Consider the following 13,225-nt stretch of genomic DNA (forward strand, 5'->3'; position numbering starts at 1 on the left):
GGACAAATAACAGTGGACCCAGTACCAATCCCTAAGGCACACTGCTGGTCACAGGCCTCCAGTTAGAAGAACAATCCTGTACAACCACTCTCTGTCTTCTGTCATCAAGCTAATTTTGTATCCAATTGGCTATCTCACTCCAGATCCCGTGAGATTTAACCTTATGCAACACCCTATTTGCCACAGGATTCCTAGCCTTTGACCTGCTCTGGTAGCCACAGTACTTATATGGCTAGTCCAGTTCAGTTTCTAGTCAAGGGTAACTCCCAGGATGTTGATAGCTGTTACTTGCCACTTGTCAGCCCATGCCTGGATATTGTCCAGGTCTTGCTACATTGGAACATTAACTTCTGTATCTGAGGAGTCATGAACAGTGCTGAGGATTCTGCAGTCATCTGCAAACATCCCCACTTGTGGAATTGCTTAACTCTGTCTATTAATTGATGCTTAATCTGTTTGGCACAGAAGTGTTGTAGCTTCACCAGTTTGACATCTAGGGTGGAATTCTCCCCAAAAACATCGTGAGGTTCTCCGGGGGCTGTACCGCAAGCCCACGGATAACCTCACGATGCTCCACTTCTCCAGCTTCCACCCTAAACACGTTAAAGAAACCATTCCTTACGGACAAGCCCTCCGTATACACAGGATCTGCTCAGATGAGGAGGATTGCAACAGACACCTCCAGACGCTGAAAGATGCCCTCATAAGAACAGGATATGGCCCTTGACTCATCGATCGACAGTTCCGACGTGCCACAGGGAAAAACCGCACCGACCTCCTCAGAAGACAAACACAGGACACGGTGGACAGAGTACCCTTCATCGTCCGGTACTTCCCCGGAGCGGAGAAGCTACGACATCTTCTCCGGAGCCTTCAACATGTCATTGATGAAGACGAACAACTCGCCAAGGCCATCCCCACACCCCCACTTCTTGCCTTCAAACAACCGCACAACCTCAAACAGACCATCGTCCGCAGCAAACTACCCAGCCTTCAGGAGAACAGTGACCACGACACCACACAAACCTGCCACAGCAACCTCTACAAGACGTGCCAGATCAGCAACACGGATGCCATCATCTCACGTGAGAACACCATCCACCAGGTACACGGTACATACTCTTGCAATTCGGCCAACGTTGTCTACCTGATACGCTGCAGGAAAGGATGTCCCGAGGCATGGTACATTGGGGAGATCATGCAGACACTACGACAACGGATGAATGAACACCGCTTGATAATCACCAGGCAAGAGTGTTCTCTTCCTGTTGGGGAACACTTCAGCGGTCACGGGCATTCAGCCTCTGATCTTCGGGTAAGCGTTCTCCAAGGCGGCCTTCACGACACACGACAACGCAGAGTCGCTGAGCAGAGACTGATAGCTAAGTTCCGTACACATGAGGACGGCCTCAACCGGGATCTTGAGTTCATGTCACACTATCTGTAACCCCCATGACTTGCCTGGGCTTGCAAAACCTCACTCACTGTCCTGTCTGGAGACAATACACATCTTTTTAACCTTTGCTTAACGCTCTCTCCACTCACATTGTCTGTACCTTTAAGACTTAATTACCTGTAAAGACTCGCATTCCAACCATTATTTTGTAAATTGAGTTTGTGTCTTTATAAGCCCTGTTTGTGAACAGAACTCCCACTTATCTGACAAAGGAGCAGTGCTCCGAAAGCTAGTGGCTTTTGCTACCAAATAAACCTGTTGGACTTTAACCTGGTGTTGTGAGACTTCTTACTGTAATTCCTTGTCATCAGTCTATAGAAACCAGCAACTTCTGTCTCAAACATCTCTGGATGCTTCAACAATGTCCTTCTCTCCATCAGAACATCATAAGTGGAGATGTTCACTGATGATGGCACAGAGTTCAATACCATTCATGAATCCTCAGTCAACCCCTGCACACAGGAAGACCTGGACAGCATGCAAATTTGGGTTGATATGTGGTGATTAACATTCACATCACTCAACTGGCAGGCATAAGACCATAAGGCATAGGAGTAGAATTAGGCCACTCGGCCCATCGAGTCTGCTCCACCATTCAATCATGGCTGATATTTTTCTCATCTCCATTCTCCTGCCTTTTCCCCATAACCCCTGATCCCCTTATTAGTCAAGAACCTATCTATCTTTGTCTTAAAGACACTCAATGACCTGGCCTCCACAGACTTCTGCGGCAAAGAGTTCCACAGATTCACCACTCTCTGGCTGAAGAAATTCCTCCTCATCTCTGTTTTAAAGGATCGTCCCTTTAGCCTGAGGTTGTGCCCTCTGGTTCTAGTTTTTCCTACCAGTGGAAACAACCTCTCCACGTCCACTCTATCCAGGCCTCACAGTGTCCTGTAAGTTTCAATAAAATACCCCCTCATCCTTCTAAACTCCAACGAGTATAGACCCAGAGTCCTCAGCCGTTCCTCATACGACACGCTCTTCATTCCAAGGATCATTCTTGCGAACCTACTCTGGAGCCTTTCCAAGGCCAGCACATCCTTCCTTAGATATGGGGCCCCAAAACTGCTCACAATATTCCAAATGGGGTCTGACCAGAGCATTATACAGCCTCAGAAGTACATCCCTGCTTTTGTATTCTAGCCCTCTCAACATGAATGCTAACATTGTATTTGCCTTCCTGACTGCCGACTGAACTTGCACGTTAACCTGAAGAGAATCTTGAACAATGACTCCCAAGGCCCTTTGTGTTTCTGATTTCCTAAGCATTTTCCCATTTAGAAAATAGTCTGTGCCTCCATTCCTCCTTCCATCTCCATCTCCATCTCCAATGAGAGCAATTATCCATTTTTCTTCATGTTCAACAGAACTACTATAATTAAATCTTCCAACATCAACATCCTGGAATTACAACTCATCAGAAACTGAACCAAATATTATGGATGCAAGAGAAGATCAAAGGTGACATTGTTTTGACGAATAATCCATCTACAGGCTTTTCCATTAAAATAATGTAAAATTGCAACCGTGGCTGCACAAAAAAAAATCAGAACTATTATTTAAATATGAAAAAGAACTGAGAGATTCATTAGTTGAAAGACAACCTAGAAGCTTTGAGACTAGAATCTTCTTTCCATTAGGAAGCTGTTCCCAAGGTTTCCAGATAGGTTTTATAAAATCTTCCACAAGGACTGCAGCCATAGCACTGATGCCAGAAGAGATTGTGCTAAGGACAAGAAAAAGAAAAATAAGAGTTACGTATCTTGGTTGATGATAGCTTCTGTGATGATACGGTGTCATTAAGAAATGTATTTGTCATGTTTCTTTGTGCAGGATCTGTTGTAGCAGTTTGTTTGCATTATCAGAGCCGTTCTGTCTGGATACAGCAGCACTGTGTTGTTACTGCAGCAGCATAATTGATTTTAATTGCTACACCAATATAAAGCTAAAATACTGTGGATGCTGGTTTCTGAGACAAAAACAGAAAATACTGGAAAATCCCAGCACGTCTGACAGCATCTGTGGAGATGATGAATGGTGATGATAAAAGCTAGTGCTAGTACTAAACAGTGCCGATCGGAAGATGAGGCACTGCTCCTCCAGTTTACATTGGGCTTCACTGGAACATTGCGACAAAACAAGGATGGACATGTGGACAGGAGAACAGGGTGGTGTGTTAAAATGGCAAGAGGCAGGAAGGTCTGGGTCCTGCTCGCGGACAGACCGAAGATGTTCTCCAAAGCATTTGGTCTCTCTGATGTAGAGTGGACCACATTGGGAGCACTGCTTCACCTGAAAAAAGCCCTGGGTTGGTGAATAGGAAGGAGGTGAAGGGGCAGGTGTTGTACCGTCTATGATTGCAGGAGAAGGTATCATTGGTGAGGTGTTAGCTGTGATGGAGGAGTAGACCAGGGTATCCTGGAGGGAATGGTCCCTGTGGAATGCTGACAGTGGGAGTGAAGGGAAGATGTGTTGAGTAGTGGCATCATGCTGGAGTTGGTGGAAATGGCGGTGGATGATCCTTTGAATGTGGAGACTGGAGGGATGAAAAGTGTGGATAAGGGGGACCCTATCCTGGTACTAGGAGGGAGGGGGAGAAGAGCAGTAGCCCAGGAGATGGGAATAAGGATAGGATAGGATTTATACTGTAAGGGTCAGGGGAAGGGCTGTAATTGATAGGGATGGCATAGACAAAAAGACAAAGGCAATGTAAATGGTGATGATAAGGGCTAGGAATGCTGCCAATCCATTAAGAATGTGTAAATAGCAGAACAAAGGTGCAGAGTGTGGCAGTTGGCCCTAGTGGGGTAGGGGGGAAGGGGTGAAACAAGATGAAAAGTGAGATTTTAGAAGTGAAAATATAAAAATAAAATATAAAATAATAAAAATGGATTAAAAGATGAAAAGAAGAAATGAAATAAAATAAATGGAGTGGAACAACAACAAAGAACAAAGAACAGTACAGCACAGGAAACAGGCCCCTCGGCCCTCCAAGCCCGCGCCACGGAAGTGGAGGAGAGAGTTCATGCTCTGAGATTGTTGGACTTAACACTTCAGTCCGGGAGGCTGTAAAGCGTCTTATCAGAAGATGAGGCGCTGTTCCTCCAGTTTACGTTGGACTTCCCTGGAACATTGCAACAGGACAAGGATGGACATGTGGACAGGGGGATCAGGGGGTGCGTTGAAATGGCAAGCGGCAGGAAGGTCTGGGTCCTGCTTGCAGATGGACATTAATTGCTACAATGTTTGTTTTAATCTGGACTAATGCAATGTTCTGTTATTTTGTGCTTCCCCCTGGGATTTTGCAGAGAAGGGCATGATTAGGTTGATTGATAGATAAGGTCATATGATTGGGTACAGCTAGGCTTTCAAGTGAACTCAAGGCAGTCTGCTTTTTAGGCTCTTTAGAGTGAGGTTGCTTTCCCTGTATCTCTCACTCCGTTTGAAGTGGAGAGAATGGAATCTGCCAAGAAATAAACCTCTTTCTCTGAAATTTTACAGTTTGGGGATGGAGATTTCTCTGTAGGTTGCTGCATGAGAATTAGAAGACAAGTATCTGTCTGGATCACTCTCCAAAGGTGTTAAAACGGCAGAAACTGAGTTGCCATGAAAGCATATTTGTTTTTCTGTGCTAACTGGTTCTAAAGAAGGGATTTATGTCTATGGCAGATACTGCTAAATTGGAACAATAGAGCTAATTGGCTGTTAAGAATTATATTTTGTCATGTTTAAGTATTTTAATTGGTAAAAGGTATGCTAATTCTTTTTGTTAAATTCTAATTATGTTCTTAAATAAAGTTTGTTTAGATAAAAGCTTCCGAGTAGGTTACTGGAATCAGACTTGGAGTGAAACACCGTACGCTAACCCTAATGCCAAAATCAAATGTAAAAGTTAGGGTCTAGTAACACTTCTAAATTTGACATAGTTTCACACAGAATTTAATCAGATACCTTTGTAAAGAATGTAATTTGCACATTTTTATTGAAGTTCTGTGTTTCAGAATGATAGTATTGGGGAATTTAAAACATTCATTCGAACATATTATGAAACCTAAATTCTCTTTCAGTTAGCCAAATCTTCTTCTCTGCATCCTTTATCCTGCTCATTCTATCACTCTGTTACCTTGTTGGTTTCCTCCTCTGGGTTATAAGACACATTTCCTCAAATCCTGATTGAACAATATTGTAGTTTACCATCTCCTCCCCTCCCCCCCCCCCCACCACCCGCAATCCAATCTTCCCTAACACCAGAATTAACCCACACAGCAAGAAAAATTCCTAATTAAAGCTATATTAATGGAATTGGCCGTAGAGTTACAATTAGGCTTACTTGTCGGGGTAAGGAAAGCAGACATAATTGAAGGAATACCACAGTAGTTGACATTGGAAGAGATACCTGAGAGCAAGTTCTCAAAAAGGGCTCATTGGAATGGGCTCAAAATCAGCTGCAAATGGAAAAACATGAATTAGAACAAAATGGAAGAGAAAATGAAAGAGTTAAGATACACAGATAAAGAGAAATGAGAAAACAAGAAACAGAGAAAAAGGAAAGGGAATGACTATTTCAAAGGGAACAAGCAGATAGGCAAGAGAGCCAAAGCTTCAGATCAGCCATGATCTTGTTGAATGGCGGGGCAGGCTCGAAGGGCCAGATGGCCTACTCCTGCTCCTATTTCTTATGTTCTTTTGTTCAAAGGAAATTGGAAATGGCAACATTGGAAAAGGAGGAAAAAGAAAGGGATAGACACAGAGAATTTCAGCTTAGAAAACTGCCATGGGGCAGCATAGTAGCACAGTGGTTAGTACTGATGCCTCACAGCGCCAGGGACCCGAGTTCAATTCCCGGCTTGGGTCACTGTGCGGAGTCTGCACATTCTCCCTGTGTCTGCATGAATTTCCTCCGGGTGCTCCGGTTTCCTCCCACAGTCTGAAAGACGTGCTGGTTAGGTGCATTGACCATGATAAATTCTACCTCAGTGTACCCAAACAGATGCTGGAGTGTGGTGACTAGGGGATTTTCACAGTAACTTCATTGCAGCGTTAATGTAAGCCTAAGAAATAAACTTTAACTTTAACTTTTTGCCAATTAAAGGAGAAGCACCAGACGGTGGAAAGATTTATTCCTAGATTAAAAGCCAGTGGGGAGATGTCTAAAAGTGTACAAACGCTTCCCAAGTTTGAACAAAAATATGACAAAGCATTCTTTAATTCCATTGAGAAAATAGCAAGAACAGATGAAGTGGCCGAAATAAATCTGACAATACTATTACAGAGTAGATTAATAGGTAGAACTAATGAGTTCTCTGTCAGAATAAATATCTGCGAAATATGTAGTGAATAAAGCTTTAGTTGATATGTGGTTTAATACCAGAGGCATACAGGCAGAAATTTCAAATTTGAGAAAACAGATTGGACAGGGTTAGGGTCCCAGATGAGAACCCCAAGGTATATTATGAAACTAGACTCGACCCCAACAATTTTTCTATTTTGGTATAAATGTGAGGAAAGAATGCTTCACTCCAGGGTCTGATAAATTAGGGATCTTTTATCAAAACAAGCTTTATTCATAATACAATTTAAGCATAATTCTAACAAAATGATGCAGTTTAACTCTTAACTGTTCAGCAATTTTTAAATATGAAAAGAAATAACTCTAATTTCTAACTTATCACGATTTCAGTTTCAAATAGGCAACATTCTTTCTATAGATTTAAAACATACTTAAATACAGTTAGCAAACCCAGGCATACTTGCTATAAATTAATGAAAAAGGTTTTGACGTTGTCAGAGAGATTTTGCAGAGAGAGAAACTGGTCAGGATTTTACAGGCACCCCCGCCCCAATTCCGGGGGCGGGTGAGGCTCGGAGAATAGCATTCTTCGTTGGCCTCAGGCAGGATTGTATGAACCTCGTACAATGGATGTGCTGGTAATATTCCGCTCACTGTCTACAAACAGCACCAGTCAGCAACTGACCTCTAAACTGAAATGGAAAATTGTTCCTTTTTTTAAACTACTTACAGTGCAGAAGGAGGTCATTCAGCCCATCGAGTCTGCAATGATTCTCTGACAGAACATCTTACTCAGGCTCATCCCCAGCCTATCCCATAACCCCTCACATTTAACCCACTAATCCCCATAATCTTCACATCTTGGGACACTAAGAGTAAATTTAAAGTTTATTTAATAGCGTCAAAAGTAGGCTTACATTAACACTGCAATGAAGATATTGTGAAAATCCCCTAGTCACCACACTCTGGCGCCTGTTTGGGTACACTGAGGGAGAGTTTAGCATGGACAATGCACCTATCCAGCACGTCTTTCGGCCTGTAGGAGGAAACTAGAGCACCCGGAGGGAACCCATGCAGACACGAGGAGAACATGCAAACTCCGCACAGACAGTGATCCAAGCGGGGAATCGAACCTGGTTCCTCGTGCTATGAGGCAGCAGTGCTAAGCACGGTGTCGCCATTTATCATGGTCAATCCATCTAACCTGCACATCTTTGAACTGTAGTTGGAAACTGGAGCACCCGGAAGAAACCCACGCAGACATGGGGAGAATGTGCAAACTCCACACAGTTTCCCAAAGTCGGAATTGAACCTGGCCTCTCCCCCCCACTGCCAGGAATATTTCACTCCAGAGGGGTTTGCTATAGCTCCTCACTAATGGGGAGCTGGTGGCCAGATCCCTCTGGATTAAAGGGGGGCAATCAAGGCCCCTCCAGAGGGTCAGGCAGTGGGGGGGCTGCCCCCTGGACAGTGCCAATTTTGCCCAAGGGGCAAAGTGCCAATTCCCAGGGGGCATCTTGGTCCTGCCTACCAGGCATGGGGCAGTGCCAAGGGGGCGGGATCTAATGGGGGGGCTGGAGCCTGATGGGAGCAGGGCCTCTGGGGGCGATCGGTGAGGGTGGGGGGGGGGCCCGCTGCCACTCTGCATTTGGGCTGAGTGACAGACGGAGGGAGGCCAAAATTGGGGTTGGCCAGTGGGTAGGAGGGGGGGTCGGCTCGCTGTGGGGTGGGGGGGGGGGTCAGGGCTGCGGGGAGGGAATGGGCACAGCGCTGGGGGGGGGGGGCGTTTCTGAGGGGATCAGTGGGGGCGGGGGGGGTCGAGGCTGAGCCCGGGTATGTTTGGGGGCTATTAATCAGGCTGGCCAGCAATTGGAAGGCCGGCAGTGTGCAATGGTCGCTCAGCACTACGCTGCTGGCCTTTCCAGTGGGAATAGGCCCTGCCCCCGGATTTAAAGGAAGTACACTGAGGCACTCTGCAGTGCACAGAGTGTGAAAGATTCTTTTTTAAACTCCCGCTGAAAAAAACAACATGATTTACTCCAGTTTTCACACGAATTTGACAATTTGTTTTGGAGAATCGCTCCCGTAGTCAGGTTCAGTTGGACATGTCACACGCCAAATGATAGGAAAACCTTAGGTAGTAGTAAATGCTGCATCTTTAATTCCTGTTCCAGCATTTGAGGAACCTTTTACTAGGGTTCTAACTGATTGTGTAGGACCCCCTCCTGAGACAAAAAGTGAAAATCAGTACTTGCTGACAATCATGGATATATTTACTAGATTCCCAGAAGCGATATCAATGAGAATGACAGCAAAAAAGGTTGTAGAGGAATTGAACAAATTCTTTACCAGATATGGTTTTGTGATAACCCCCACGAGATCCATGGGGAATTACTGATTGATCTCCCTGTGGGGCACATTAATGTGGGGCGGCGCAGTGGTTAGCACTGCTGCCTCACAGCACCAGGGACCCGGGTTCAATTCCCGCCTTGGTCATTGTCTGTGCGGAGTCTGCATGTTTTCCCCGTGTCTGCGTGGGTTTCCTCCGGGTGCTCCGGTTTCCTCCCACAGTCCAAAAGACATGCTGGTTAGGTGCATTGGCCATGCTAAATTCTCCCTCAGTGTACCCAAACAGGCGTTGGAGTGTGGCGACTAGGGGATTTTCACAGTAACTTCATTGCAGTATTAACGTAAGCCGACTTGTGACACTAATAAATAAACTTAAATAACTTGAAAATAGAATCACACAGAAGCCTACATCATTCCTTGTACTAGCACTGCAAAGCTGAAGTTAAGTGAAACATGATAGTGCCATAACAGCATATGTTATCCATGTGTTCATTGTTTCCACAATTCCAAACAAATTCTATCTAAGCAGTCTAAAAAAAAATATTTCTTCTTTACTCAACATTGTCATTCTGTCAATGGCCCATGGTATTAATAAACTACTGTCTTCTGTATCGATAATAACAGGTTTCATACCTCAATGTGCCACCGTATGCACCAGCAACAAAGAGTCCAGCAACTCCAGGCGTCGGATTCAAAATTTCTACTACCAGTAAAGGCATCAACTGTGAAAAACATAAAATTAAAAATAAACTCTTTTAAAAAGAATCATTGTATTTTATATAATAGCTTGTGGTTACTTCTATGATTCTTCCAAAATTGTTGGCATTAAATCATAGAATCATAGAATCCCTACAGTGCAGAAGGAGGCCATTCGGCCCATCGAGTCTGCACCGACCACAATCCCACCCAGGCCCTACCCCCATATACTTTACCCACTAATCCCTCTAACCTACGCATCTCAGGACTCTAAGGGGCAATTTTTAACCTGGCCAATCAACCTAACCCACACATCTTTGGACTGTGGGAGGAAACCGGAGCACCCGGAGGAAACCCACGCAGACACGAGGAGAATGTGCAAACTCCAAAACTCCAACATTACTTTATCGAAAGTCTTTGTAAGAAACAGTGGATGACAGGAGAAAGAGTTTTACTTCAGTACTCCTGGCACATCCTAAGAGCACCCATCAGGAAATTACATGCCTTCGCTCATGATTTTCTGGTCATTAAAATTAATGGAGTTGGGGCATTTTTCCAATCTCTCTTCTATCTCCATTTGCTAATATCACTGAAAAAGAATACATCAAAATAAAATGGTTTTCCAGTTTTATGCTTGTCACTACATTCACCCTGGGGTTAAGAAACTCCTATTTTTGGAGTACTGGATGGCAAAGTTGCAAATAAGAAACATAATTAGCAGCTGCTGGCGACCTTTAACAGATCACACACCAAATGTTAACTTAATTTTCCCTGACAGTTTTATCAGCAGTTAAAAAAAACCCTCCCAATGCAAAGCGTTTTGCACCTGTTTAAGTAGAATAACATTCCCTAATAGCTAAAATAAAAGTAGCGGTACTGTTACAACGATATACATGAAAGTTTCAGAGCTACAATGGCAGTTCCTCATACAAAGTATGCGTGGGATTCTGAGGATAGGGCAGAAGGGAGGGCCTGGATGGAAAGCTCTTTCGGTAAGTTGGTGCAAACTCAAAGGGTCGAATGGCCTCTTTCTGCACTGTAGCTTCTATGCCCCTGTGCCAACCTGCAATGGGCTGTCGTCTACATTATCTGAATGAGAGCAAGTAGAAAGGCAACATTGCCTGGAGCCTGCATCTAGGCCTCAGTGGATCTATGAATAGATTGAAGTAATAAACCTAGTGATCAAACTCCTTGCAGGTTTGCCTTCATTCAGAGCCACTTCTAAGCCCAATGCCTGGCTTCTGTTTTCACGTGGAATCACACCCATCCAATCCTCTTTCAAGTGAAAGACATCCTGAAGGCACAGAGATAGGTGATCCTCCTGTTCATACATGACTGCACTTGGAGATATTGTTTTTTGACGAGGGTAATGAGAGCTGTGTGGGATAGCCCTCTCTGACACTATTCAACTTGCCTCCATTACACTCGAGATTCTCTGTAAACACTTTTCCTTGGCAACATAGAAAGACTAACGACATGTGTCATGATCAGCCATGACCATTCTTCTGGGAGGATGGCAGTTTAAATTGCTAGTAGAAAGGACCCTCCTCCAACTTTGAAGTAATACAGTTTACATCAATTATGTTCCATAGGTGAGAATCGCAAAATAATGTGTATTCCATTTGAGACGCTCCATAACCTTCTACCCTCCTCGTCACCCACCAACATCTCCCCATCACCCTTGACCCATCCGTCACCCTTGAACCTCCCCCTGTTACCCTTGAATCTATTACTATCCACCTCCACAGGTCTTCCCTCCCCATCTGAATCTACCCTTTATCATGTAGATGCTCACCCTAACCCTGACTTAGCACAGATCCCTATTTTGTCTGTTTTCGTGAGACCCACCTCATGAAATCTTTAGCCCTGCTGTCCTACTGCATCCCTCTTCTCTTTCACATTGTGACTGTTCCTTCCGCTGCCCAGGATCTTCAGTTCAACCTCACGACTCCAACATCAACAGCGCAAATCCGTGCATCTAGGATCATCTCTATCCCAACATCCTTGTCTGGAAATGTCCCTCCCCATCCAACCAAGGACCCCTCAGACCCTACAAGAAAGGTCAATCCTCCACCCAATTTCGCTGAACCCCTGTTATTCGCCCTTTACCTCTGTCCTCTGACAATCTGTCTTCCTTCCCCGGAATGCCTCCCCATCTTCCACCTTTAGCCTGCCTCCCATGCCCAGCCTTTGCTTCACACTTCCATCAATCACCCCCACCCTTCCTTTGCCTGCCTACCCTGTCCAGCAGTTGCTCCAGCCTTACACCTTCACCCATCTCCCTCCCCTCCACCTGAATTCCATCTCCAGCCTTCATGCAGCTTGGCTTACCAGCACGCTCTCCAAGTCAAGAGGCTGAGACTTATTTATTAGTCTTAAGTAGCCTTGCATTAACACTGTAAGCAAGTTACTGTGAAAATTCCCTAGTTGCCACACTGCGGCCCCTGTTCGGGTACACTGAGGGAGAGTTTAGCATGACCAATGCACCCTAACCCGCACATCTTTCGGATTGTGGGAGGAAAGCGGAGCACCCGGAGGAAACCCACGCAGACACAGGGAGAACGTGCAGACTCCACACAGACAGTGACCCGAGGCTGGGAATTGAACCCGGGTCCCTGGCACTGTGAGGCAGCAGTGCTAACCATTGTGCCATCATGCCACCATGCCATCCCCAAGTAATCCCCAAGAAAACCTAATACTTCAAAGTCCAGGTGGATGTCCAGCTCGCCAGGTGTACACCATTCATGCACAGACAGACATAAATGTGAATATTCTAATTTCCCACTGGTAGGCACCTTAACTTGGAGGAGGAACTTAACTTCAGCAAGGTCACCTTTTAATGCATGGAAAAGGACTTCCTGACATTGTTCATTGGGAAGTTTGACCTTTAAAGTCCTGAGAAAATAATGGCAAAAGTTCATCCTGCCATCAGGGAACTGATCTCTGGCCTCCTGCCAAATTAAGTTCCACGATCTTCCAAACTTCCCAGTGTTGCTGGGATAGGAAGGTTATCATAGAAATCATAGAAACCCTACAGTACAAAAAGAGGCCATTCGGCCCATCGAGTCTGCACCGACCACAATCCCACCCAGGCCCTACTCCCATATCCCAACATATTTACCCAACTAATCCCTCTCACCTATGCATCTCAGGACACTAAGGGCAATTTTTAGCATGGCCAATCAACCTAACCCGCACATCTTTGAAATCAGCCGTGCGCTCTTTCTGATTTCACCGGTAAAACAGTAAGATCGAGAGAGCTGAGAAACCGGTGCAAACCCAGTTTTTCATCTCACACTCTATCTAACTGGCTCGCCATGCCCAAGATGTTTTCTGTCCTGTAGCCACCTTGCAATCAATTTTGCTGCTTGTCCTTTGGCTCCACAATGTTGTGGCCATAGCCAACTGTCTGCTATATAATAACTTGAAGC

General features: G+C 45.0%; 1 protein-coding gene across 1 annotated transcript in view; it reads right to left on the reverse strand.

Moving 5' to 3' along the window:
• Positions 1–13,225, reverse strand: part of LOC144501796 (sodium-coupled monocarboxylate transporter 1-like) — an 89,660-nt gene that overhangs the window by 39,357 nt on the left and 37,078 nt on the right. The window contains exons 10-11 of the mRNA XM_078225815.1: positions 9,732–9,820; positions 3,064–3,185 (exon numbers count right to left, since the gene is read on the reverse strand). Coding sequence (XP_078081941.1) covers positions 3,064–3,185; positions 9,732–9,820 — 211 coding nt within the window. The remainder of the gene's footprint in view (positions 1–3,063; positions 3,186–9,731; positions 9,821–13,225) is intronic.

Source organism: Mustelus asterias, chromosome 12 (assembly GCF_964213995.1).
Source record: "Mustelus asterias chromosome 12, sMusAst1.hap1.1, whole genome shotgun sequence".
NCBI classification, from domain to species: domain Eukaryota; kingdom Metazoa; phylum Chordata; class Chondrichthyes; order Carcharhiniformes; family Triakidae; genus Mustelus; species Mustelus asterias.